The 27,465-nt window shown below is 35.3% G+C and overlaps 1 protein-coding gene across 1 annotated transcript; it reads left to right on the forward strand.

Annotated features, from left to right (window-relative positions):
* The first annotated feature begins 3,163 nt into the window (after nucleotides 1–3,163).
* Nucleotides 3,164–27,465, forward strand: LOC129256648 (ubiquitin carboxyl-terminal hydrolase 15-like). Its single transcript, XM_064096110.1, has 14 exons — nucleotides 3,164–6,761; nucleotides 7,521–7,651; nucleotides 10,130–10,256; nucleotides 19,559–19,704; nucleotides 20,795–20,943; nucleotides 21,513–21,685; nucleotides 22,262–22,395; nucleotides 23,041–23,199; nucleotides 23,894–24,118; nucleotides 24,413–24,496; nucleotides 25,011–25,105; nucleotides 26,439–26,510; nucleotides 27,075–27,203; nucleotides 27,462–27,465. Exons 1-14 carry the CDS (start codon nucleotides 6,707–6,709, stop codon nucleotides 27,463–27,465), a joined length of 1,683 nt encoding a protein of 560 aa, XP_063952180.1. The 5' UTR covers nucleotides 3,164–6,706.

The following is a 27,465-nucleotide window of genomic DNA, read 5'->3' on the forward strand; positions in this document are numbered from 1 at the left end:
TTAGCTCGCCTTGCTTTCAAGACCTTTGATTACATAGACATACCTTCTTTTCATGGACAGTGACTCCTCTACACTTGTTCCTAGCTTGGACTAATGGACTCCCACGCTACCATGTGATTGTGAGGAACGAACTGGTAAAAATATCTTCACTTGAATGCCTGAACCGCCTCTTTATTTTTTTACCATATGGACCGTTACTCCATTGATTCTTTATGCCATGATGTTATGTTCTTATGGTTTTTATGTCAATGCGTTGCATGTGTACATGCACTTCATCTATGATCTATGTTATATGGATTGATTGCAAAAGTTATTGTAATAAACAGTTGTATGATTTTTGTGTGATTTATGTTGCATTTTGGGCGAGTGATTTAAGGGTCATGATAGTTGTTGGTTATATGAATGTGGCGTGTTATGGTGGTATGTACATGTAGCTATTGATGATTGTTTAACATTTACTACCTGTTGACTTGTTCCTAATGATCTATGAAACAGTGATTTTTCCTGTATCTTCATAACCCTTTTTATATTGTTTTGAATGATTATTTTAGCATTTTTGTCAGACAGTGTAGTTCAATGGTCACAAGTTGTCGATAAGTGGCTGTTTTCAGTATTTGATCCATTTGTCTATTTGCAAGTATTTTTGATCTCATTGCGTTGGTAATGGTATGATAATAATTCTGTAATTTTTATCTTGTTTTTGTGCCATCCTATTTTGTGATACACAGATGATTTTGCTGTTCTGGATGAAGCTGTCGAACTGTGTATTTAATCTATTTGTTATGTGGATACGTTGCAATGAGAGATCATTGTTTTTATTTCATTATTTGGACCATTTGCCCAAATGCATCTTTTCCTTTTTCATGCAGGTTTATGGTTGTTCAATTTGTGCCGGAAATTGGTTTTTAGTGCACAGCATTTATTTAGCCTTGTGTTTTGGAGTAGATTGGGGCCAAATTTTTGCTCTTGATAATTTGATGCCTAGATAGGGAGGATGATTTGTTGTTTACCCCTTTTTAAGCCCACATATGTGTTTTTCCCATTCTTGATGATGGGGAGAGATGGGAAGTGGTGATTTGAATTGTGACCTTTGTTGTGTTAATATGTTAGTTTAATATTCAACTCATTATGATACATTGGTGTCTAGATTTTTCAGAGTCTTACACCAGCGAATACTCAATATTGCTCGGGACTACATGTATATTTACATGGATTAGGAATAAAATGTCAAAGTTCTATAAAGTGTTCTTTTTTTTGTAAGCATTTAATTTCCATGATTTAGTAATTTTGGGGGAAATATGAACTTTTCTGTTGGAAATTCATTGTCAAAAATTGTGGTCATCTCTTATTTAAAACATCAAGAGCTTAAATCATACTGTATATAGTGTATAGTTTAATTGATTTACAGAAAATTGCATCATTCGTTGGAAAAAAAAAATGTTTTAAAACGATTTAAAACGTTTTAAACCAATAAAAAACATTTTATTTGTTTTTTTAAATAAAAAACGTTTTTTATTACAACCCTGATCCCTAGGCCATATTGTGTGGGCTAGTGGCTAAAAATAGGTACCGTAAGTAACGGTGTATTAACCGCACCTTTTTCTCGGCGGGATATAAGCAAAAGTCGGGGGTGCGGTTTATACACGGTGACGGGTCTGAGCCCGCCCGCGTAACCCTAGCTCCCGAACATGTAAGAAGTCTGCCAGTTCACAACACATCGAGTGGCCCGGCGTAGCCGCCCAGGGCAATGTCGTTTAGAGGGGTACGAGCTGCGGGTAATGGGAAGCGATTATTACGATCTTAATCAAATATAACAAATGCACCCACCTTCATGACAATAATTTCGACTTTATTCTCGATTCAAAGCAGCGAAGTTCCATGGCGAAGTTTAAAGAGACGCCAAGCATTCTCGGTAATAATTTGTCACAGCTGAGCGAGAGCTAGCTTGCGTTGTATTATGGTTTTAGTGCGACTTAAGCTGGCGCTGTTCATTTCAACCCCTCTCAAAGTCTCGTTTCTCGCCAGCTTATTTTTTCTTTCCCGTTTGCTTTTCATAAGATACCATGTACACCGTGCACCACGCACGAGAGAGACGGCACGAAGCCGTAAAACAACTGAAAAAAATGCCAATTTCTTTGTTTCTTGAACCTTCCTGTAATCCCATATCCAAAATCCATGCTAAGACATCGAATGCTAGACAAATTCTGAAAGTGATTGTGAGGTTGTGATGCAAGAAATGTGAAAGACACAGATCACAATTTGATAAGATGTACTGGTAGTGGTACCGTATCTAAGTTTGCAATGTACAAGAACGGCAGTGCTGTGTGTGTGTACACTGTGACTGTGAAGTGAGTGAGTGTGTAAGAGGCCAATATTGTAGGACCTTTCTTTCTTCCTAACATTTGTAGATGAATTGATCAAGAACAGCAGATTTCTGCATACCGGTAATCTCTTTGAATACTTTGAAATCTTTAACTTAGTTTTTGTTTCTTCGTACCTCAAATATGCATGTAAATGTGAGGATTTTTTTTTTTTTTTTTTTTTTTGCCAAAGTTGGGGGTGCGGTTTATAGTCCGTTACTTACGGTAGTTTTAAAGTCTTTATTTATGCTGACCTAGTCCTAGAGTCTAGACTGTATGAGGCTCTGACTCTGAGAGGAGCCGTGGAAACATGTCACATCGATAGATAATCAACTTGGCTGCCAGAAAATGTGAAGATGTCGCTTCATTTAACTACATTGTTCACTCAAAATATAGAATGAAAATTTGAGGCCATCTCACCTATTGACTTTTGGACACATGTCTACAGCACAAATCTAGTTCCATTGCCTGCCCTAACTAGTCTAGGGAACTGAGATGTTTCGTAACGGGGGTCTTGCGAGCAGGGCAGGGCGGCTTCTGATTGGAACTTTTGTCATTCAGATTATCTAGAGAACTGCAAAGGGGGTCATCAAAGTGGCATGTCCCCTTATCACCAATGTATGTGAGTGCCCCCCTCCCCCCTGGCCATTCCTGGTGAAGGTCGGGGGCTGTCATTTATGAGCGTGGCCAAATTAGTTATTTATATGCCCATCCGCCATTAAATCTACCAGACAAAGTGAATTTGGGTGCTAACACAGTTAGGGACGGACAGTGATTTTCCTTTTAAAAAAATTGCCTTTTCCGTTTCAGAAAATCTCAAATTCCGTTTCAGCATGTCAGAAAACAGAAATTCCGTTTCCCCATAGACTTTGTACACACGGAAAAGTGACAATTCCGTTTACACATTGAATAGCAAAATCACAACACGTACACTCGCACTGGTCAAAATTTGTATCTGCTACTGTACCAACAACACAATAGAATCCGTTCTAATCGGATCTATGCGGGTGCATAAAATATTTTTATAAACCCATTTAGCATGCATACATCCTCACCTTTCACATTATTAGCATTATTTTACGGTGAAATGATATTTCCTCGATAATTTTGGGTTTTTTTGGACATCGTTATCATCAGTAAACGGCTTTTGCCAATCCGCCATCTTGGATTTTAAGACCACGATATCGTGCTGTTACATCTTCTAATGTAGAGGACAGCAACACACGACCGTGTAGTTGAACGATATGTGTGCATGTGAAGCCCAACCCGGCCGGCCGGGCGCCTGGTACGGTTGCGGGGTACAATCGAGTGTGGTGATGTCAAGTGCAGTCATGATGTGTGAATTGTCATGATAGTAGCGAAGTGAGATCGTGTTTTCTGGGGTTTTGTGGCCATTTAATATTCTCATTTTGTTGTGATTTTGGAGTAATTTTTGTTGCTATTCTGTGTATTTTGAGGGAAAATACGTTTTCCGTGATTTTCCGTTTGAAATGCCACTTTCCGTTTCAAAAGGCCCTTTCCGTGAATTCCGTCCATTTTCCGCGATCGCGGAAAATCACTGTCCCTACACAGTTTCACACAGGCCGACTTGACTTATCAGCAAATTTCTCCACCAGAACAGAAGTTGTACGCTAAAGACCATATCTGGAGGCAGAAAGTTCATTCACCTGTCATTGTGCCGACATCAATCGAGTGCGCTAGTGAATATAAACATATCAGGTTTCATAACATAATTATTCAAGTCATGAAAATAGACGGTGAACTAGGGGGAATCGAGGTCACTGACTCTAAATTTTAGCATTCTCCCTGTAACTGCAGTATAATGTTATGTCCTGCAGGGCTGGGGTAAGTGAAAAAAAAAAAGTCCCCTTAAACAGGGACAATCTCAATCAAGACATGATTTGTCTTGGTTTATGAGGATATCCTTGTTTTCTGGAACAAAACCAATTTTTGGATCAGCGCCTCTACGAATGACAAGTCTCTCATTCTCACACTTGGAATAGATCTAGATCTACCTCAGGCTGAGGTAGTTCATCAGACATTGCCAGTAATGTAGACCTGTAGGCAGGCTCAGCCTCAGGTTTGTTCGTGAAAATCTAGAGTAACCTGCCCAGAAATGGACAAGTTAAACCTTTTTGCAATATTTTTGTTCTAAAATGTCTTATAACAAAATAAAATTTGCATCAGTATTTGTTGAATAAATTTTTAATTGCAATGTTTACTCTCCGTTCGACATAGCGCATTGCTTGTTCAAATGTCAATGCATGCACGTGCCGCTGAATTGCACCAAATCAAATGCGATATGAAACCCCAAAGTTACAGTGGCCATTATTCGCTCCCGCATTAAACTCAGACCCCATGTCTAATTCCATGTTTTTCGTAAAATGGATTAATCTGGTCAATTAATTACTCTAAAAAGATAAATTAAAAGTCCATTCTTGGTCTTGAAAGATCAACACTTTACAGTAAGTGACTTCAAACACATTTCCAACACAAAAATGAGTACATGGGACTCTACTGTGTATTTTGAAATCATGCGGCGGCGATCTTTCAGGACCAAGATTGAACTGTTAATTTATCTTTTTATTTTCAGTAATTGACCAGATAAAACCACTTTTTAGAAAATTTCGACTTTGGATGGAAGAATATTTCATATTTGGAATATGAATTTTCTAGTATAATTAGCATAGCTCTGAAAGCAGGTTTGTTGTATCCTGTTTCAACTTTCCGGATTAATTATTTCCCGAATGTGATCAGGGTGCATGCGTTGCTTTGCTTTGACTCTTTTTATCTTTCCTGTTCTTTAGAAATTCTTCTTGTACATGTATTTCTGCCCTTATTCTTTCATATCTTTTTTATTTCTTTTATATTATTATGCACGTTTTGGAAGGTGAAAAATATATTTTACCATTACTTTGTCAGTTATGAGTAAGGAATTTAATGTTTATGTCTTGTCTATTTTTTTTTCTTTAATACAAAACGATTATTGATTACAATTACGATCGATTACGGCCATACTAATTTAACCACACTTTTACACCAAGTTTAGCTTCAAATGTTCTCTTATTTTTTAAGACAAAAATTCATGTGTAAACAAATTATGAAATTGATAGCAATTGAATAAAATACTAGGCCGAACCTTTCCTAGTGGATTTTTAACTTATTTTGTGTGGAATTCTTATTGTGCACAATCACTTACCAATCAAATGTTTGAATAATTGTATACTTATATTTATTTTGCCCCTTCCTAAACTTTGTTCAGTGAAACTTGGTGGAATTAATGTGCCTGAATTTTTGTCCTTACCAAACCACTGACTGGACCAAGCCCTTGTGTACGGTTCTTCTTGTGTACGGCAAACTTTCGTTTTGTTTGGCGGTTAGGCCACAGAACTTTATTGAGGATAAAAAGACTAAAAATGTGTTTTGGCCCTTAATCCTTATTTTTCTATTTTAAATTCTCTATTGGCAGGATGTTGCAAAGGTTTTATCAAGATTATTTTCTGATGTGATGCTTTAATGCAGTTGTTCAGTAATTAATACAATGCCGGTTGGTAATGCAATCACTCACTATACCTGACTCTGTTGTAGAGTAAAGCACCCAAATTTGACTTGTGCTGAGATAATAATAATAATAATATAGGGTATTTATATTGCGCACATATCCACCTTGTTAGGTGCTCAAGGCGCTCCTATATTACCCGGCTAAGCTAGGCGTTCATAGCGCACACAGCTTTTTAAGGAATTACTTCCTACCGGTACCCATTTACCTCACCTGGGTTGAGTGCAGCACACTGTGGATCAGTTTCTTGCTGAAGGAAATTACGCCATGGCTGGGATTCGAACCCACGACCCTCTGTTTCAAAGTCCGAAGACTAATCCACTGGGCCACAACGCTCCATTTGACCACCAAGATCATTTTCATATTAAAGCCAGCACATCAATCACTACAATTCATCAAACTAATTGCCCATTGACTGCATTCATTGGATAACCAAGCTCCTCAAACCTCACAGCGATTCGTAGACCGCTGATTGATTAATCACGCAGATCACATCAATTGCATGTGATCACCTACAGTAAGTGCAAAAGGTATGCAAAGTTAGCAATATATCCGGCCACCTTTCCTACACATGAAATGGTCTTTGCATGTGATCGGATTGCTTTTAAGTATCAATAAAATCATCTTTGTTGGTTTTCCTCTTACGGTCTTCGTCTTCACAATTGTACCAAATGTTTCCAGTATATAATTCTTTTTGTGTGTGTGTGGTTGCAGGTACCTGATAGACAGCAAGTGGTTCAAACAGTGGAAGAAATTTGTTGGATATGATAGCTGGGATGTCTATAACATGGGCAATGATGCCTGTAACCCAGGGCCAGTGGACAACTCTGGGATCTTTGTAGGTAAGAAAGGGGTATTGTTTGGGAAAATAAGTGCATCTGTCCAGGCTTGCCTGTTTCATGGTGAATTGATAATAAAATGTATATAGAAGCATGTCAGACTTATGTTCATTTTAGAATAAAGAAGGAAGGATATAGATGAACAAGGGGGATATGGGATACATATGACTTTGAAAATACAAAATTTGAAGAATTTTAAAATCAGTTAAATTAGTCAATGATGTCACACATTGGCATATTTCTTGGATATTTTTTTATTACTTTGATGATTATATGGAAGTATTTAAGCTTTCTTTTTGTTTAATATTGGTTTAAATCACTATCAGTATAATCTTTATCAGTCTTATAACTTTACCACGACCATCATCATAACCTTCAAATTCCTTAATTCACGGGAAGGACCTTGGTCTTGTATAGGATTGCAAAATTCCCGGGAATGTTCGCGGTGGAAACTTTCCATGGAAATTTTCCAAAATTTCTCGAAAGTTTCCTGCCCTTTGCAACCATAGTCTTGTATCGGGATATAATAGAGGGAACTACAGTAGTGTTATGGAAAAGATTCAATATGTCATTACTTGGTCATTATTAGGCATTTAATTTGATATAGAAAACTGCTCCCCTCTGATGTTAGATGGTGATAATATAGGTCCCAAACACATACTAACACCAATGTTTCATTTTTCCAAGCTCCATTTTCAAATCAGTGCATGCTTTGCAATATTCTTCTATCATAATCATTTGTTACTCTGTTAATTTTGACAGAGGGTGATGTAGGTAACTTGAAGGAGCATTTGATTGATGAGCTTGACTTTGTTTTGGTTCCTACCGAAGCATGGGATACACTGACTGCATGGTATGGTGCTGTTAAGGATCAGCCTCCAGTGCACAGGAAGGTGAGAGCTCTTGTAATATATATTATTTATTCACTCAAATAGGCATATTTTTAAACATTTGAAAAGCCACAAACAGAAAAAAATTTCAGTAACCATAAAATACACTTCATATGCGGGTAATAAGGTGGCAGTCCCTTGCCTGCCAATAGCTGTGAGGGTTCTATCATTGAATCATTCCAGTTTGTCCCACCAGGCTTTCAGCAGGCCCTGAGCAAACACCTTCCACCCCTTCCCCCTTCCCCCGGTGTTAAATATAACTATATCATATTAAAGACCCAGACCAGACCTAAAAGTGAAATTTTAATCCCTTACACAAAATGGACCAAATGAGAGATCCATTAAAAAATGCAACAACACTACCTTAAATATAACACTTCAGAGAAGAGTGAATATGCCAAAAGTCTTATTTAAACATGTTAAAACTTTGTGTAGCATTGTCTAAATTATGAATTAAAACACTGATTCTATTGATTAATATATTCAGTGGCATACTCTGTGCATATATCTATCAGTTTCTGTTCTGCTAACAATGACAAATCTTCTGCATATCCAAGGCAACCTGCATAATATTACCCATTTCACAACCAATTCCACTCTTTTGAATTCTTGAAAATAAATCATCTATATGGTGTAATAAAAACAAGATGGGGGATAAAATCACACCCTGTTTTAGACCATTCTGTTCTGGATATTTATGTGAATACTTCGTACCCCACCTTCTAAACAATGATTTGTATACAGATTTAACAAAACTCAAAATTAATGGAGAAATGCTCCTTTGTAATAATGATGTCAGATGTCTTTAAATGATTCTTTTCCAATAAAATGGCAACCCAATCAAACACTTTCCCAATTATACTGCTGAGAGTTATATGTCTTTAGTTTTCCGAGCATCCAAGTGATTTCCTTTTATCTTTTTGTATAGGAATCCTAGTGCTGTGGAACACGTTTACATGTGTTAACATACATCCAAGGAATTTTTACAATTTAAGACATGATCAGAGGACATACCCTCGTCACCATTACACTTTCCATTATTCAATTTATAAATATAAATAGTTTCTTCAACATGATTACAGTAACCTTTTCTACCTTGACTTATCAATTTTTATATTCTCATATGACTTCCAAGAAACCAAGTTATTTTTATATTTTGCACTAGATACCTCATCTATACACTCTTTGCCATTTTGACCATCAACAGCATTTGAACACAGTATTTCTTCCCCTATTTTTTTTATATATTTACCACCATAAATATCTGTGCCTATTTCTTATAAGCTGCAGATTTTTTCTTTTCATTTTAATCAGGTCGTTTTTAAAGGAGAATGAAACTCTTGGAGCAAGTTAGCTTTTGTGAAAGCAGAAAAATCAAAGAATAAGATCAACAAAAATTTGAGTAAAATAGGACTAGCAATAGAAGAGTTATGAGCATTTGAATGTCGAGATCACTAATGCTATAGAGATCCTCCTATTGGCAATGCGACCAAGATCTATGATGTCACAGATGAACAACTCTCCCCTTTTGGACACTGAAAATATACCCCAAAACATCTCTTTTTGTTCATTCTAATCATATGACAAACGATTCATCAATGATATAATGTTGTGAAACCTCTGTACTTGTCCTCTCATAAAGAGAACACCTCACCTTGTCATAGACGTGAGAATATAAGTGAAATAAGTACTAAAGTAATGAGGGAGTTGTACGTGTGTGACATCACAGATCTTGGTCGCATTGCCAATGGGAGGATCTACATGGCATTAGTGATCTCAATATTCAAATGCTCATAACTTTTTCATTATTCATTCAATCTTCCTCAAACTTTCAACAATATGTTTCTTTGATTTTTCTTTTTTATATGGATTCAGCTGGCTTCAAGGGTTTCATTCTCCTTTAAGTACCTTTTTTACAGCTTTGTGATGTAGCTCTACTCAACTGGTGCTGCTTATATCAACTTTGGCCAAATTTCAGAATGAAGGTGCCAAAATATGTAAAAAGCACTGGTAATTTTTTTTTAATCAATCATGGAGCATACACAAATTACTAATGTGCAGTGATTAAATTAAAATCAAATTAAAAAGTGTTGAAATAAAGAATTTAAGAGTCTTTATTGAGAAAGAAAGTAACATTACACAGAGAGGGATGTATAAAAATCTGATATAAAAAATCAAATAAAAATTTTCACTCAAAGAATTCATCAATGAGATTGAGACAAGGCTCTTTTATTTTTAAGAGTTATTTATTATTGATTTTTATTTCATTTTATGTGACATTGTCAATCGACCAACATGGAAAACATATAGCCAATATGATAGAGAATTACACGAAAGCTACCTAAACGTCTTACTTTGTAAGATTAGGCGAGAGTTTGAACAAATTCAGACAAGCAAGAACATTTTGGAGGTTTTTTTTTATTATAAAAAGCTGTAGTCTTATCTTCATCTCTCCCATTTACATGTATGTTTATTTCACAGGTTGTTGAGTATGGCATGTTTGTCAAACACTGTAAGGTGGAGGTTTATTTGATGGAGCTCAAGCTATGTGAAAACAGCAATCTAGACAACATGGTGCCTCAAAAGTTTAGTAAAGCTGACACTATTGGTAAGTTTAATGTTTTTAACCTGATTGCTTTACACTGTACAAACCTGTTCATTTTATTATTTTAAATGTATCGCATATTGTCGTTTTTCTAATGCATAACGTCACATGCAGACCTGCCAACTGTTCCAATTTTATCGGGATCGTCCTGATTTACAACTTTCAAAATGGCCAAAAATCGGGACGTCCCGATTTTTGAAATTTCATGTGAGAAAAAAAAAATATTGTAAACTTAACCGAAAAAGGGCGTCATCATATTACCGGCGTATTTTTTTTCATGCTATGCTACGTACTGCGATTCACACAGCGCATGTACAGTATGCACTCTGCAGTTTAGCATTCAGCAGTGCGTAATAGGTAATACATGCCGGAGATGAAAAAATGTCAGCCGTGTGTTGCTGCTCTCTACATTCAATGAGTTGTGCTTTTATCAAAGCTTTCCGATTAATTTTCGATATCCTGACGAATCAATGCGAGCGACAAGTTCCGAACGCACGCACATCTACAAACGCAAAGCAGCGGCACAAATCGCGATATACAGTGCGTCCCAGAAAAAACGAAACCAAGATTAAGCGATGATTTATTATAATTTAATCACAAATACAATAGACAAATGACCTACCAATGTAAAGCTTAGAATCTCCTCTTTCATCTGATATTACTTAGATTATTCCCCATTCACGCATGAGTGAGCAAAAGCAATTTGAAGAAAGGATACCAAAAACTCATTTGGCAGGGGTTATCTGAATTTCAAAAAGAAAATCACATGCCTAAAAAGTTCAATATCTGCTATTTTATTTGATACCTTAATCACAAAAAATGGTCAAGAAGTAAAAAAGTTATGTTCCCTCGAAACAATGCTTGTATTTCCATAATTTTATCAAATAAACGTGTTTTCACCGGTTTCCTACAGAAGCTATCGCATGGTTAACAAAAGACTTCATGCATGGCTGATCGTCAACAAAACGGAGTGTCGAGTGAGTTTGAACGTTAGCCTGTAAAACCTCTTCATGTTATGAAATTATTGAAATTCAAGCCTTATTTCAAATAACCAGAACTTTGTTATTTCTTGGCTATTTTCTGTAATTGAGGTATCAAATTAAAGAGCAGATATTGAACATTTTTAAAATGTGGTTTTCTTTTTGAAACCCAGATACAGCCCGCCAAATGACTTTTTGGTATCTCTCTTCAAATTGCTTTTGCTCACTCATGCACGAATGAGAAATAATCTAAGTAATTTCAGATGAAAGAAGAGATCCTAAGCTTTACAATGGTAGGTCATTTGCATGGGCGGAAATCCCAGGGGGGTCGCGTCCCCCCTACCCAAAATAGTAGGGGGGACACAATATCAATTGTCCCCCCTACTATTTTTGGTCTTTTATGATGGAAAGAAATACATCAATAAAAATCGAAATAATACATGTATTTTGGAGGAGAAAAAATGAAAAAAAAGGGGCAAAGAAAGAAAAAAAGAAGGGGGAAAGGGAGGAAAAATAAGAGGAGGGAGACGAGTGAATAAAATAAGGTCAAGGGAAGACTTGGAAAATGATTTGAAAATATATTTCATGTCACTATATTAAATTTTTGCTCGCGCTTCGCGCTTGCATAGCCTGTTCGACGAAATACATATCATGTTTAATAGGCTGATATGTAGCTTAAAATATCGAGTTTTGAAATATACAATGCATATATTTCAGCTCGAACATCGAGCTTTTATTATTTTGTTTGATTTACAAATTGCTCTGTAAAATGTCCGTTTTATTGTGTGAATATCATTTGCAGCTTTTTGCGCTGTGCGCTCGCTTTATTTGGTTTGCCAAGTAGGCCTACATATTGTCTCTGTTTAGTCCATCAGATTCTTTATATACTGGTATTAATTCTATAACAAGTTACTTGAAATCCCCCTTTTATGACAGTTTATCAAAAATTTCGTCCGCGATTGTGCTGGCATTATTGTTGAAAATATATCAACTCATAAATCCTATTCATGATTACAAAAGTGCTTAAAATATCCAGTTTTCAGGCCTCAATGTCAAGAAATGTCACTCCCTCATTATGCTTATAACATTAATAAATACGATAGATAAAATTTTCATGAATTCCTAATAACAAAATTGTCGCTTTTTCAGAATAGGAATAGGAGGATAGTCATCATTTTCATATGATGACAAAATGTCCTTAGGCCAAGTATGTCCCAGGGGGCCGTTTCATAAAGCTGTTGGTAAGTTAAGAGCGACTTTAAGAACGACTGGTGATCCTTTCTTGGGGTAAATAATATACATAAAAACGTTCATTGGCGAGGGTTTTGCGCGTAAGAAAGGATCACCAGTCGTTCTTAAAGTCACTATTAACTTACGAACAGCTTTATGACACACCCACCAGGTCTCAGGTCAAAATAGTAATAAAAATATCAGCTCGCGCTTCTCACTCGCATCATTTATTACGTGCTATCCGTATCCACTTCACAATTTCCCTACACAGTGCTTTAGATAGTGCTTAAATTCACCTTTTCATACCGGAATATCAAGTATTTTTTTCGCTCGCGCTTCGCGCTTGCATTATTGATTTTCATGATAAAAAATGAAATGTATTCAGAATTCCCAGATTCTGCCTAACTCTAAAACACGCACACACATTTTTATTAAGATACGCAGCTTGATCTTTATTCAAAATGTGCTAAAATTATCCAATTTCAGATCAGAATATTCAAAAAATTTCTGCTCGCGCTTTGCACTCGCATTATTAATGTAGTAAAAGACCAAATTTCCCATCTTTTTCATGATTTACAAAACATGAAAAAGAGTGTCCCATTATTAGGTCTGAAATCTCAATTTTTCCACTCGCGCTTCGGGCTCGCATTAATTGTTTGGTTTTATACCGTTAATGATTACAAATAGTGCTTAGAATGTCAACTTTTTAGGTCAGAATTTTAAAAAAAATTTCAGCTCGCGCTTCGCGCTCGCATTATTCAATAGTTGAAATATGTATCATCTTAATGGCTAACTGCAAAACGTCCTTATCAGGTCCCTTACAGATCAAGCCAGAACCGCTCGCCGTAATTATTTAGCTACGTACGCATCTTGTTCGCACACATTGCCCAGAATATTCAATTTTCAGGACAAAATACATGAAATTCGAAAAAAAAATTCAGCTCGCGCTTCGCGCTCGCACTATTTAAATATGGCTTATGAGATTACTACACTTTTTAATGTTTTTTTTTTATAGTAATGACTGTTAGGACATTGGCGTTTTGCCCCCACCCCCAATTTTTCACGACCAAGAAACAAAAAGAGAAAAGGAAAGGGATAAGGGTGAATATAAAGCCTATTATTTTCCAAATGTCATGTCAAAATCTATCACAAACTTTGATTTTTGTAATGAACATCTTTGAAATTTTTGCTCGCTCGCTTCGCTCGCAACTTCTTATTAATTTTACGTGATACGTCGTATCAAGCCCCCTCAAATTTTTTGGCTCATTACACCACTGGGACAACCCTTTCAAAGAAACAAACAAAAATTGAGCAGACGATCGGGGAGAATATGGGTGAAAAAATTGGCGGGAGCTGGATCCGCCCCTGGTCCCCCCCTACCTTCGGGGAGAGATTTCCGCCCATGGTCATTTGTCTATTTTATTTGTGATTAAGTTATGATAAATCATCGATAAATCTTGGTTTCGTTTTTTGTGGGACGCACTGTATAGCGACTGGTAAATACGTCTGTAAGGATGATGACGTCATCCAAGATGGCAACTTACTTTGACCAACGAAAGGATCGAAGATGACGATGTTTCGATCATCATTTGAAAGGAATTAGCGGTAACTGCGGTCTAAGGTACGATATTTCTGAATTTTATACATTTTTTTTCGTTAATATGAATGTAATTTCTTTTTCATAATGTGACATTTTATGTTTAAAAAACGATCGGAAAATCAGGTTTCCGCCAAATGTAAGATCTAACGTTGCTGCTAATACGTTGTCTGTACATACGGGCCTCTAAGCTCTTCAGTCTATGTATTGGTGAGTGAGCTAACGCAGTTAAGCGGAACAACCAAAATACAGAGACTGAAGCTTTTGGTCTAAGACATTTCTCAAGTTCCACAGAATAAAAACGAAAGTTCAGTTGAAAGGTAGGTATATGTGTAGTGTAAATAGTGCAAAATGTTGGGTGACATCAAAATTAAGAAACTTGCTGTTGTATTACAAATAAATTACAAAAAATGCAAATAATTTACAAATGATAAAAATGTACAAGCCCACTTTGATTACACCACAGTGAATTTCAAAAGATTTTGCAACTTTCAATACATTCATTTCAAGTATGAAAATTGTGTTCCCTTGGCCTTTATAGTTGCTAAAATCCAACAGCTTCAGGGGGCGCTGCCCTCTGAACCCCCGCAAGGGGCACTGCCCCTGGACCCCCGGCCGGTGGTTGTCCTGATTTTGGGTTTCCAAATGTTGGCAGGTATGCACATGTCGCAACGCATAATGTCGCAGCAAATTTCTTACGTAAACGTCACATGTCGCAACGCATAATGTCACAGCGGTATTTTCTTCAGGACTCGAGCTACATATAAGATATAACATATGCTTTTACTAAGTATTTTGACACACGAGAAAGAGAATTAAGTGATTTAGAAATCAGGATTACTCTTTGTATGGATATTTATCGGTTTATTGCCATTTTGTCTACTGCTTTTTCCCCCACTATCGCATGGTCTGATATCATTTCGTCTACCATTAGTTAGTCAACTATCAACATAGTCCAATACCATTTCGTCAAATTACCATATCGTCTAATAGCCAGTTGGTCTAATAGCCGTTTTAATTGTTATTATCATTTAGTCTAATTGTATTTTTTTTCAATTGGTCCAATATCCACTTTGTCCAATATTATGTGTATTACCTTTTGGCCTAATAGCCAATTGGTCTAATAACCACTGGGTCTACTCTCATTTCGTCCATGTTCCATTTGGTCTAACTTCAGTTGGTTCGCTATCACTTTGTCTAAACCCATTTCGGCTAACAATCATTTGGTATCGTTGCCATGGTTCCAATCACCAATAGGTCCAATCACCGGTATTTTCTTCAGGACTCGAGTTACATAACTTAACAATTGACGGCAGCGCAAGCCGAAAAAATAGATTTCGGATCTAAGAACAGGACACTCTTTTAATGTTTTGTAAATCTTAAAAATGGATGGGTAACTAGGTATCTTCCTACATTAATGTTAATAATGCGAGCAGAAGTTTTTTATATTCTTATCTGAAACTAGATAATTCAAGCACGTTATAAATATATAGAACAAGCTGCGTATCTCAATAAACTTGAGTGCGCATTTTTTTTAGGTTTAGACCTAGAATTTAGGCATTTTGAATACATGTTTTAATCATTTCATTTTATTTACTGTTTTCGGTTTCACAGTGTTGTATATAATGAACATATAAAAAAATAAAGAATATAACAAAACATAACATCTTATAAAACATAATAAGGCCTATAGATTTGATAAACACAATTAATAACATTAAGCTGCCTTAAATGATTTTTTTTTGTATTTTAGAGTAAAACGGAGGGGCTGCCGAAAATAAGCAATGCTTGTATGTGATTCCAGCCCTAAAACTTAGTTTCATTACCTAATTTTACACACATGCATGAATATAACTTCGTAATTAGTAAAAACAATAATAGTAATAATTATCGATGTACACTTTGCAAAGCAAATCAGAACTGGAAAAGCATAAAAATTTAAAGGGAGATCGAAGGGTGAGCTAAAAATACTTCATATTCCAGTCCGAAAAGTGGTAAATTTAAGCACTTTTTCAAGCACTGTGCATGAAAATTCTGAAATGGATGCAAGCGCGAAGCGCAAGCGAAAATTTTAGCCTATATAGTACATGGTGATTTTTTTTACCTGGTTGCTAAGAAAGCATGAATGCTTGTAAGCAAGCAACCAGAGGACCGACGGCTTAAGGTCCTCTCCAAGGGACCTGGTAGGCATAATGAGACAGGGCCTCTTGACATCTGACCCGAATTTCACCGACTTTCTTTTGTTTTTTATTGTTTTTACCAATTCACCGACCAAAAACTGGTCGGTGAAAATCATCCAATGAGAGCGCGAGCTGCTATGACGTCATATTAAATATTCATGAGCTCATCTTGAATGGCGACCCTTGAATTCTTGGCGAAGAGTGACAACGAAATATCAAAGAGCGCTGAATATGACTCTAAAATGCTGAATATTGACCGATTTAAGGATTTGCAAGTCGATGAAATTAACTCTGCACTGACAGGACGAGATGTCTTTGTAAATCTACCCACAGGATATGGAAAAAATGTAATATTTCATGCGATTCCACCGGTCGAACCGGGGCGTTGATTATCGATCTCCGCTGTGCAGTGCAGTGAGGGAAGCTGGGGTGGAGTTGCTGGGAGTTGACTCGAGTCTGACCAGCGGCTGAGCAGTATCTCCCGGGAAGTTTCGGGGCGGTGATGGGTCTGTTACGGCCAGTAGTAGTAGTAGTAGTAGTACCATTACTTGTAGCATTTTGCTGGTTATATCCCCTTTAGTGTCCCGCAATTAAATGAATTCCCTGCAGAAAAATGGACTACTACACTATATAGTATTCCGAACCCAAAACGAAACAGCTCTGACATTTCATTGGTTTACTCAGTGACCGGTAATATCATGACTCATGTAAATTCATTAGGAAGACGTTCCTCATGAATATATAATTCAGTTCAGATGTCAAGAGGCCCTGGCTCGCGCCAGGCCTAATTCGCTTCGCGAATTAGGGAATCCCTCGCTTCGCTCGGGAAGCAGCCGCCAGGGCCTCGACAAGAGGCTATACCAAGGGGCACTAACGCACCAATTAGGAATCAAATCCAGGTCCGAGGAATCAGAAACCCCGCTTTACCGACTGAGCTATCGCGCCTCTTTTGAGACATGAAAGATTTTTTTTTATTTTCCAAGTCTTCACCTCACCCTATTTTATTCACTCTTCTGTCTCCTCTTATGTGTCCTCGTTCCCTCCTCTCTTTCCCCTTCTTTTTCCTTTTCTTTTGTTCCCCTTCCTTCTTTATGCAGGGGGGGGGGGAGCCGGGCCTTTCCCTGGATCCGCCTATGCCCTGTCGGCGGATGGTAAAGGGATTTTTTGCGCTCGCGAGCTGATCTGAACCACAAATCAGGAGTAGTACTGCAACAAGTCGGCAATGATACATTGAGTCACCGTAGAGGTCTAGTGCCAGTAGACCATTATGGTTATAAGATGAAATGAATATGCCTATTGGACGAAATGATGATTGGACGAGATGGTGTTTGGACCTATTGGTGATTGGACCCATGGCAACGATACCAAATGATTGTTAGCCGAAATGGGTTTAGGCAAAGTGATAGTGAACCAACTGAAGTTAGACCAAATGGAACATGGACGAAAAAGAGAGTAGACCAAGTGGTTATTAGACCAATTGGCTATTAGACCAAAAGGTAATAGAAGTAATGATATTGGACAAAGTGGATATTGGACCAATTGAAAAAAATACAATTGTACTAAATGATAATAAACAATTAAAACGGCTATTAGACCAACTGGCTATTAGACGAGATGGTAATTAGACAAAATGGTTACTGGACTATGTTGATAGTTGACTAACTAATGGTAGACGAAATGATATCAGACCATGCGATAGTGGGGAAAAAGGCAGTAGACGAAATGGCAATAAACCGATAAATATCCATACAAAGAGTAATCCTGATTTCCAAATCACTTAATTCTCTTTCTCGTGTCTCAAAATACTTAGTAAAAGCATATTTTATATCTTATCTGTAGCTCGAGTCCTGAAGAAAATACCGCTGTGACATTATGTGTTGCGACATGTGACGTTATGCGTTAGGAAAACTACGACATTATGCGTTGACTGCGACATTATGCGTCGGACGCTCTTGGCATAAGGTCGCAATCTGCGACATGCGTTGGTGCGACATTATCGGTTGTAACAGGGCCTACTGCTCAATGTCATGAATTAGCCCCCTAATTTATGAAAGAATAGTATTTGCAAAATTCACAAATGCAATCAACACATATGATTCCTTGTCTACCTTTTCACTTTTGTCATTTGAAGTGCATCCCTTTCCTCTGGTATTTGTAATAAATTCAATGAAGTTAAACAGAGCTACAATTAATTGATATGGAAAGACTAGTGTTTACAATTCGTAGTGCTTTCAAAGTGCACTATCATCTCAGTATCTTGATAGTGTCTCATCACCTTTGATATTTGATTTGATGGCCTGAATATTTGGGGAATGTTATCACTGAACTTGAGACCCTCTTCATTAGGACAGAGATTGATTGATGCCACAGCCCAGAACTAAATAAATTTATTGTTATTGTTGCCATGAAATAAACATGTGGTGCTGATCATACACTAGTGATTTAAGTATACCAGTGTTTTTTTTTAAATTATAAAACATATAATTAGGGCAATTTTTATGAAAAAAATATTAATTTGTCATAGGTACATGAGTATGGCACTGATATGGAAATAATAAAATATCATTTTGGTCCAAAATGTTCAGGTAGTACTAGTAATGATGATTAATACAGAATTTTCATGCACACTTATACAAGTATTACTATTCTAAGGTGCAGGACTGCAGGCATTAACTTTTGAGTTTCATTTAATTATTTTTGGAAGAAACTTTTTCCAACATCTCTCATAAATATTGATTAATATGAACATAGTTTAAGAAATGCAATATGGTAGCTCATTTACCAAAACTGAACCTTATCTTTATGACCAAACTGGTGTTCATATAAACAGGGCTAATGAGAATACATCCCGGTAAACATTGGTAATCGATTAAGTCATATGTCACATGGTAGATCATGTGATCAATGCATACAAAGCTTATTGCTCCTATATCTTACAACCTCTATCTGAATGTCAATTGCTTTTAATTGTACAGGTAGATTTTGAAAGACAAACAAACTTTTATTTTGTCATTATGTATGTATTGAAAAATGGTAAGAAAAGTTTACAACTTCCAGTATTAAAAAAAAACAGAATTAGCAAATTTATGTTTAGTTGAAAAATATAATGTGATTTTGTAAAAGTCATCAATACTTTTGCTTGATGGATTTTAGCTAATATTATAATTGTTTACTGTAAGAATGGCTCTTCACTTGTTCATGTATATTCCATTTATTAAATATTAAAATTGATTGACTATGATTGATGGTACATGTAATTGATTTAAAATGATTTTGATTATATCTCAAATTTGTATGTATTTACTTTTTTTTTCCCAGAAACTATTGAAAAGGAAATGAAAAGACTATTCAATATTGAAAATGAAAAGGAGACAAGGATATGGAATAAGTACATGAGCAATACGTATGAGCAATTAAGTAAGAAAGAGAATACAGTTCAAGATGCTGGGCTGTATCAAGGACAGGTATGTACAAACTTTTACTCAAGTCCTTCTTTGGAGGGGATTTAATCCTGATAAGACATATTTTGTGATAAATCTGCAATGTGAAAAACTCAAGCCAAGTTTATTTTTTTTAATGATTTTCCTTCATCAAAACATCCATTTACCTGACATCCATTTTGAAGATGGATATCAGACCCAAAATTTCACAAGCGTGCTCATAAGCGTGCTTTCAAGTACATATCAAACTCAAATTGCGTTTTTAGAAAAATTTATGAATGTGTCTTTTTTTCTTTTGTTTTTACTTTTGCTGATTAAAGTCAAGTAATTTAATATTGTTTATGATGTCGCGAATGATTTCCATGACAAATCAATATGAAAAGATGAGTTGAAAAACAGAGAAACATAGATATTAATCAACAATTCAAATTCAATTGGGTTTATTAAAATATACTCATCATAAAGTCAGAAGACTAACAATGTGAGCTCACAATCAAAAGCATAAAATATAATAGATGAAGTGGCTGTTATTAAAATAAATTTTAAAAAATGTTCCAAAATGCATTAACATAATGAAATACATGAGAAAAAAACGTGATAATGAATTTGATTTGAATACTTAAAAGAACCAGTAAAAAGAAATATCTACCAGTTTGGGGCTTTAATTTTATGCAAAATTTGTTTTTTTTGAGAGAGAGAGAGTTTGACCTTCCACTTTTGTGTGCAGACAATGGATGAGACCAAAAGGGGAAGGGACTGGATCAGCCCGCCCCCCCCCCCCCCCTTCAGTCTTGTTAGGCATCAAAATAGTCTAGTCTTTTAGGGTTAACAGGAATGATACATGGTTTGGGTTAAAATGTACACCCTCCTAGGTGATAATAATGTAGATGATTATGGTGAAGAGTGTAAGCAAAGTTCAATTTTCTTTTTCCCACATACATTGTATTACAGTTAGACATAAAGATATACATCTGACTGACTGAGATATGAGTTGAATTTTCAGAAAGAGCATAATTTGGAATTTTGTTACAAAATTTCATCTTTTAGTTTTCTTTAGTGTCCGTAAAGAATCAATTTAAAATGTATAAGTCTTGAATTGATTTATCTTATTCAGGTCCTTGTGATAGAGCAAAAAAATGAAGATGGTACATGGCCAAGGCAACCAGCAAGCAATAACAGCACTACCAATAGTTCATATAAAGATAGTTCTAGTAGTACATCAACTAATAGTAGTAGATACATAACAAACTCAACGGGAAGAAGGTAAGGACACATGTCCCTCCATTCATGATTAATGCCTTTTTTAACACAAGGCCTGAGTTCTCAAAGTTATGTTGACTTGGACCCACAGGATAAATTTTGTACCAGGTCGTTTCATTTCACATAAGTTGATGAAGTTCATCCATGGGTTACAGGACATCTTTTAATGTTATCGTTAAGATCAAGTCCTTCTGAACAAGAAGTTCATTTGAACAAAATTAGAAAAATAATAAAAGCTTATCTGAAAATTTCATCAAAATCGGATGTAAAATACAGTTTTGACGTTTTTATAAAATGTCACTTATTTTTCACAAATCAGTTATACTCAACACAGTGATGTGGAAATGAGAGAATCAATGATGTCACCCACTTACTATTTCTTTTGGTATGCAATATTTCAGTTTATGCATATTTGACAATAGGGAGACTCTTTACTAATTATCTTATTTATAATTCACTCATGTAATGGACAATTATGTGGACAGGGAAAAGTCACTATTAGAATTAGTAGTGTACTTGTATGTATTTAAGATTGAGAGAAGATGATAACACCTGTCATTTTATTTGATCAGTTCATATAGCTACCCATCATACAGCAGTACCAGTAGTTCTGATTATGGTCGCTCTATCAAGCCATCAGTCCAGGAAGGTTTATGTGGTCTTGGTAACTTGGGCAACACATGTTTTATGAACTCTGCCTTACAGTGTATGAGCAATGTTCCTCCTCTCACTAGATACTTCCTTTGTAAGTATATCATATCAATTCCATCCTTCAAGGTAAGGGGGGGGGGGATTTCACTTCAATTTTCCTCCATATTTTGAAATTTATAATAATTTTTATAAAGTGTAGATTCTTCAAGTGCTGTTTTTTAGTAGTCCAGACTTTAGATGCTTCACATTATTTGTTTTTGGACAGTGTATAAAAAGTCACCAGTTTTCAGCGATACATGAAAACATTTTTAAAAGAAACAAAGTTATTGTATTACAGAAAATACAATTTTTCAGGCCACATAATTTGAATCATGAAAGGTACAGTGGCGAAGCAATTTCCAATAAAGCAAAACAATGGAAAATATGCATACTGTGGTTTGTGTATAATGGAAACTTAGGTTTATAAAAAAAAAATACTATTTACAATTGCCTTATTATGCATTTGAACATGTCACTGAAGAACACCAAAGAAGTTTGGAAAACTAGTACATGGAATTACATTTTAGAAACAGAAACCTGGGGACTTTAATGTAAATCTATTGTTTTGACAATGTTGAAGTAAAAATGAAGTAAGAATAAAGGCTGATTTATTTACAACCTTATCCAACAGCGAATGAGCATAAGAAAGAATTGAATTATGACAATCCCCTTGGTATGCATGGAGAGATAGCTAAAGCCTATGCAGATCTCATCCAACAGATGTGGTCTGGTCTCAACTCATACCTCATACCAAGGAACTTCAAGGTAATCACAGCTTATTGTAAACTTTGACCAAGTGTATCATTTTCACAAGAGATGAAAAAGAAATATGCATGTACATGGAGTGATGCTGTATTAAAAATAAACTAAAATGTTTTTGATCTATTAAGAGTAGTACAAAATATTTATAGTCAATAATATTACCTATTACTTATTTTACTTTCCAGTTGCACATATTATCCTAGATGTGATTCAAGTGGTCTTTCAAATGAAAAAAAAAGAAAAACTGGCAATGGTCTCATATCATATTTATATTCAATTCAGTTTATTCTTTTTAATTCATAATTCATTTTTAAGACATACTTGATAAATTCAAAAATACAAGAAATTATTCATAAGTAAAGACAGAAATTAAAATTAAGTGAGGAATTACATAAATTCAGCCAAGACTGTTAATGTATACACTGTAGTTCCCTTTTGATCCCTTTTACTTACTGTTTTCAAACCTTTGACAAATTGTTTTTGTTATCCTGACCTGATTAAAAGTTGTTTTTCCTGTCTGCTTTACCTGACTATCAATAGTCTCTGTTTGTATAGACTAATAAGTACTTGTATTACATTGATGTAAATGAACACGCCTGTTAAAATCCATAAGGAATGTTTATTCTCTCTAATTATTGTTTGATGTAGATGCAAGTTGGTAGATTTGCCCCTCAGTTCTCTGGTTACCAGCAGCACGACTCCCAAGAATTATTAGCTTTCTTATGTGATGGTTTACATGAAGATCTTAATAGAATACAGAAGAAACCTTATGTTGAGCTTCGAGACAGCGATGGAAGGCCAGATGAGGTAAGACCTAAAGTAGAAAATAATATGCAGTGTAATCAGAGGGTCCTTTGTTTGAATCCCAGCGTGGTCTGGCATCCTTTGGCAAGGTGTTAATCTACACTTTGCCACTCTCACCCAAGTGCTGAATGGGTACCTTAATGGTTGTGCAAGTCACTATAGCTTGTTCAGCATTGTAAGTGTCTCACAATGCAACAAGAATACTCCCCAGGGAATGGAGGATGTAAATATGTTTGTAGGGGAATGACTGATCCAATTTGTTGACTGTGATAATGATAATCTGTAAGCCATTAGATTTTAAGGTCCTTGTGAGTAACCAGATGATGATGATGATTATAATTGTTATTAGTAGTAGTATTAGTAATAGTAGTATTATTATATTAAATCATTGTGGTTTTAATCAATATTTACTTTATTGACAATTGATAAGAATTTGTTGTATTTTTTACATCATGCTCCTTATCAGATTTGCAGACTGTTGCAATATTTTCAATATTTTATTGATATATGTTTTAATAGAAATACTGCAGGTTGTATGAAAAATACCTTTTGTAATAATGGTTTGTACATGTCTGTTATTACAGAAAAGTTGAAAATACCATTTTCCCATCCAAGATAATTTCCTTCTTCCCTTGAAATTCTGAAATTCTTTTTCAAGTTTGTGTATATCATTTCTATATTTATTTTTCTTTTTTAGGTTGTTGCTGACGAGGCATGGGCAAATCATCTGAAACGAAATGACTCAATAATTGTTGACCTCTTCCACGGCCAATTCAAGTCGACATTAGTTTGTCCTGAATGTCAGAAGATATCTGTGACCTTTGACCCTTTCAGTTTCCTTAGTTTACCCCTCCCTACCAAGAAAGAGAGGACAATGGAGGTGTTTCTCATCAGACTAGATCCGAAATCAAAACCACTCCAGGTCAGTCAAACTGCTTTATCTCCTAATCTAAACTATTTCTCCTATTAAATATTGTGATGTTCAAAGTGTAATTCAGGTATGGTCGACTAAAATTATGCATCAAATAGAGAAATTCTAGATGATGATCTCATAGTTCTTTTATTCTTTAGTAAACTAAAGTTTAATATGCCAAACACCGTGATTAATGAAACTGTGCTACATGTACATGTATATTCCAATTGAAAAAGGTTGCAATTGTTGATTTTCAGAACTTGACTGAAATTTTCTTTAATCATTTTTGTCTGTCTTACATAGATGAAAGTAGTTGTACCAAAGCATGGTATGGTGTATGACCTGTGCAAAGCAATATCCAAAGTATCACAGATCTCCCCAGACAAGGTAAGCAAATTAACACTGAATCAATGCTTGCATTAAAAATAGTAGTGATGTATGTACTGATTATGATGATGATGATAGCATTGATGAACATTTTTAGGGAATTGACTAACTCTAGTCATTTTTTAAAACTTCACTCTAAAATCTTTGAATTCTTTTTAGGGTATTGATGGTCTGATGTAGGTTGTGTTGGCATCATTAGGTCATTGTAAATGGTTGGTTTTGATTGGTTATTGTACATTAGTCTCCATATGAAGTTTATTAATGTATCAAGAATCCAACTGAGCGTAAAAATTGATGGTACATCAAGTCAATAGAAGACACACATTATTCATTCATAGATTTCTTTATTTAAACTTGGACCAAGTCAGTAATAAATTTAATTTAGTCTCCAAAGATTCTGTAAATAAATTTATTGGATGTTCTTGATACGACATTACTTCCTCACCTTGAGATATTATTTTCACTTTTTATGTTTACTTCTAATTAAAGTTTACTTGATTTCATTTGTGATTAGATGGCAGTTACAGATGTCTACAATCATAGATTCCATAAAGTGTTTGCGCCCAATGATAGGGTGGAAAGCATCACAGAAAGAGATGATATCTTTGTGTGAGTTATACCTTTAATCACTTCCATAAGATTTAAACATATTGGTGAGATCAAATTATAAATCCATACAGGTCTTTATTTTGGGTATTTGCTTGACACTAATGTGAGTTTTTTTTTTAAATTTGCAATTCATTGCAAATCTTTGTATTGCTGGGCTGATATATGATAAGTTTCTAAACTGTACTCTTAACTAGAATATATACACATACGTGTCTGAGCACACAACATGTAGGGTACACATAGGAGTCCCCTCTCCATGTAGATTCATAATATGATTTACTTTAATTACTTTGCCAAGAACAATTGATATTGATATTTTTGTCTGCTGTGTTATTGATACCAAGTTGAATGATAAGAATGAAAAGTAGTTTGATAAGACAGAAAAATGTGATATTTTTCTCATCTCCAATACCATTGAATACAGTTGGACATGCAGGTAACTAAGCTGAAGTCAAATCTTTGGGACCACAGTAATCTGTTGGACTTTGGTTTCTATCTAACACTGTTTATAACAATGTTTTGAATAATCTGGTGTAAAGAGTTGCGTCGACTTATGGAAGGTTGACTTGTATTTTACTGAAATGTTTTCACATATATTTCTGTCATCAATATGTCCATCTATTCTATCCCCCAAGTTCACCTGTTTAGAACTGTTAATATTGATCCAGCCATATCATACAAAATATCCCATCTCAAAAGAAATTCTGTTAGATGAAATTCAAAGAGGGATTGATCTAAATTTAACACCTTCAGACTGGTCCATGATCAGATTCGTATTTTGCTGATTTTCTGATAATGTGAATGAAAAGTGTGTTTTTATTTGAGGTTCAAATTAACTGTAAGTATACTTATATAATTTTTGGATGATTGCTCGCTTTTATTTTGGAGTAAAGGTCAAATAAGTTTCAAGTAGTAGCCAATCGTACGATTGCAATGATGTCATTATGACTAAATGTTGAATTTGAATAAGGATGATAGCATAGTCACAGATTTGAACATACCTACATATGACTAGATGTTGAATTTGAATGAGGATGATAACATAGTCACAGAGTTGAACATACCTAGCATAGTCACAGATTTGAACATACCTAGCATAGTCACAGATTTGAACATACCTATAGGTATTCGTACGATGAATCAAATTCTACAAAGTTTTATTCCAATTCCAGGTGGCAGACCAGTGGTAAGATGCGCGGTGGCCTTAGGAGATTTAAATCAATCGTATTTGAGTTTGAGTTGAATCTATCACAATTTCTTGTTTAGATGGGCTTCTGATACGTATATCAAATCAATTTCTGTTATCTTTTTCATTTGGTCTTCTGATTTGTAGCTATGAGGTTCCAGTGAACAGTGCTGATGATCCAGATACCATCATTATACCTGTCTATCTCAGGGAAAGAAAGTAAGTCATCAGAAAATGATTATAATGATAAACAGTTTTTAAATAGCACATATCACACAGTGTAACTGTCTCTGTGCTATTCAAAGCAAAGAGAAGATAAAATGATATGTAACCAAATTCTATTGTTGAATGGTACCAATATTTGTACCATTTTTAGTGATTGATATATACTCATACTACGCCATTTTTGTTATTTTTGTAATGCCATCCAAATCTAAATTGTATTTAGAGAAGGTTTATAAAATCAAAAGAAATGTACTTGTAGTTGTTCAGGTTTAATATCAATTAATGACATAGATATTAATAGTGTAGTAGGTTTCACGGTACACCATGTATCTTCCTTGGGCAAGTGTTGGTCCTGAAAAGGACCACCCAATCTCGAAGTTTCGACAAGTGTGTTCTTGTCGTCCTCAGGAGAATTCAGGAGATACATGGTGTACAGTGAAACCTACTACACTATTCTTCTTCGCCATGGAAACCTTCAGAAGTTACAAAGATATTAATGACTACATTTTGAACCCTGTTGCACCAAACATCCTAATGAAATATGTTTGTTTATTGTAGTTGTAAGAGAGGAAGCTTCAGCTATTCATCTAGTAGCTATTCATTGTTTGGTCAACCTATGCTGATTGCAGTACCTCGTAAACATACTACATACCAAGATCTATACCAGATCATCATCAATAAAATGAGGTAAGTTGCCTGTAATGTTTTCTTTTATTCTAGATGTGGTTGATAACAGAAACAGATGTGTTTGAAGCAACTACTTATTGCATTTGGTTTTAGGAGTTTCATTTTGTTGCAACTCTTTCTGCACTGGTCCCCAGGTCTTGTAGAATATAGACTGTTTGTATTCTATTGGAGTGAGTAATTCAACTGTCCTTCTAAAATGCCACAATAACTTGGCTAAAATTTTCAAATTTTTCCAAAATTGTAATTTTCTTAATGCAGTTAA

This window comes from Lytechinus pictus, chromosome 3, assembly GCF_037042905.1.
Source record: "Lytechinus pictus isolate F3 Inbred chromosome 3, Lp3.0, whole genome shotgun sequence".
Lineage (NCBI taxonomy): Eukaryota > Metazoa > Echinodermata > Echinoidea > Temnopleuroida > Toxopneustidae > Lytechinus > Lytechinus pictus.

Bases quoted from the DNA above. Each gene is read 5' to 3' on its own strand.
- LOC129256648 (XM_064096110.1), top strand. From the start codon at position 6,707: ATGGGCAATGATGCCTGTAACCCAGGGCCAGTGGACAACTCTGGGATC. The intron at 21,686-22,261 runs GTAAGTATATCA...CTTATCCAACAG, and splicing joins TCTCACTAGATACTTCCTTT to CGAATGAGCATAAGAAAGAA. The intron at 26,511-27,074 runs GTAAGTCATCAG...TGTTTATTGTAG, and splicing joins GTCTATCTCAGGGAAAGAAA to TTGTAAGAGAGGAAGCTTCA.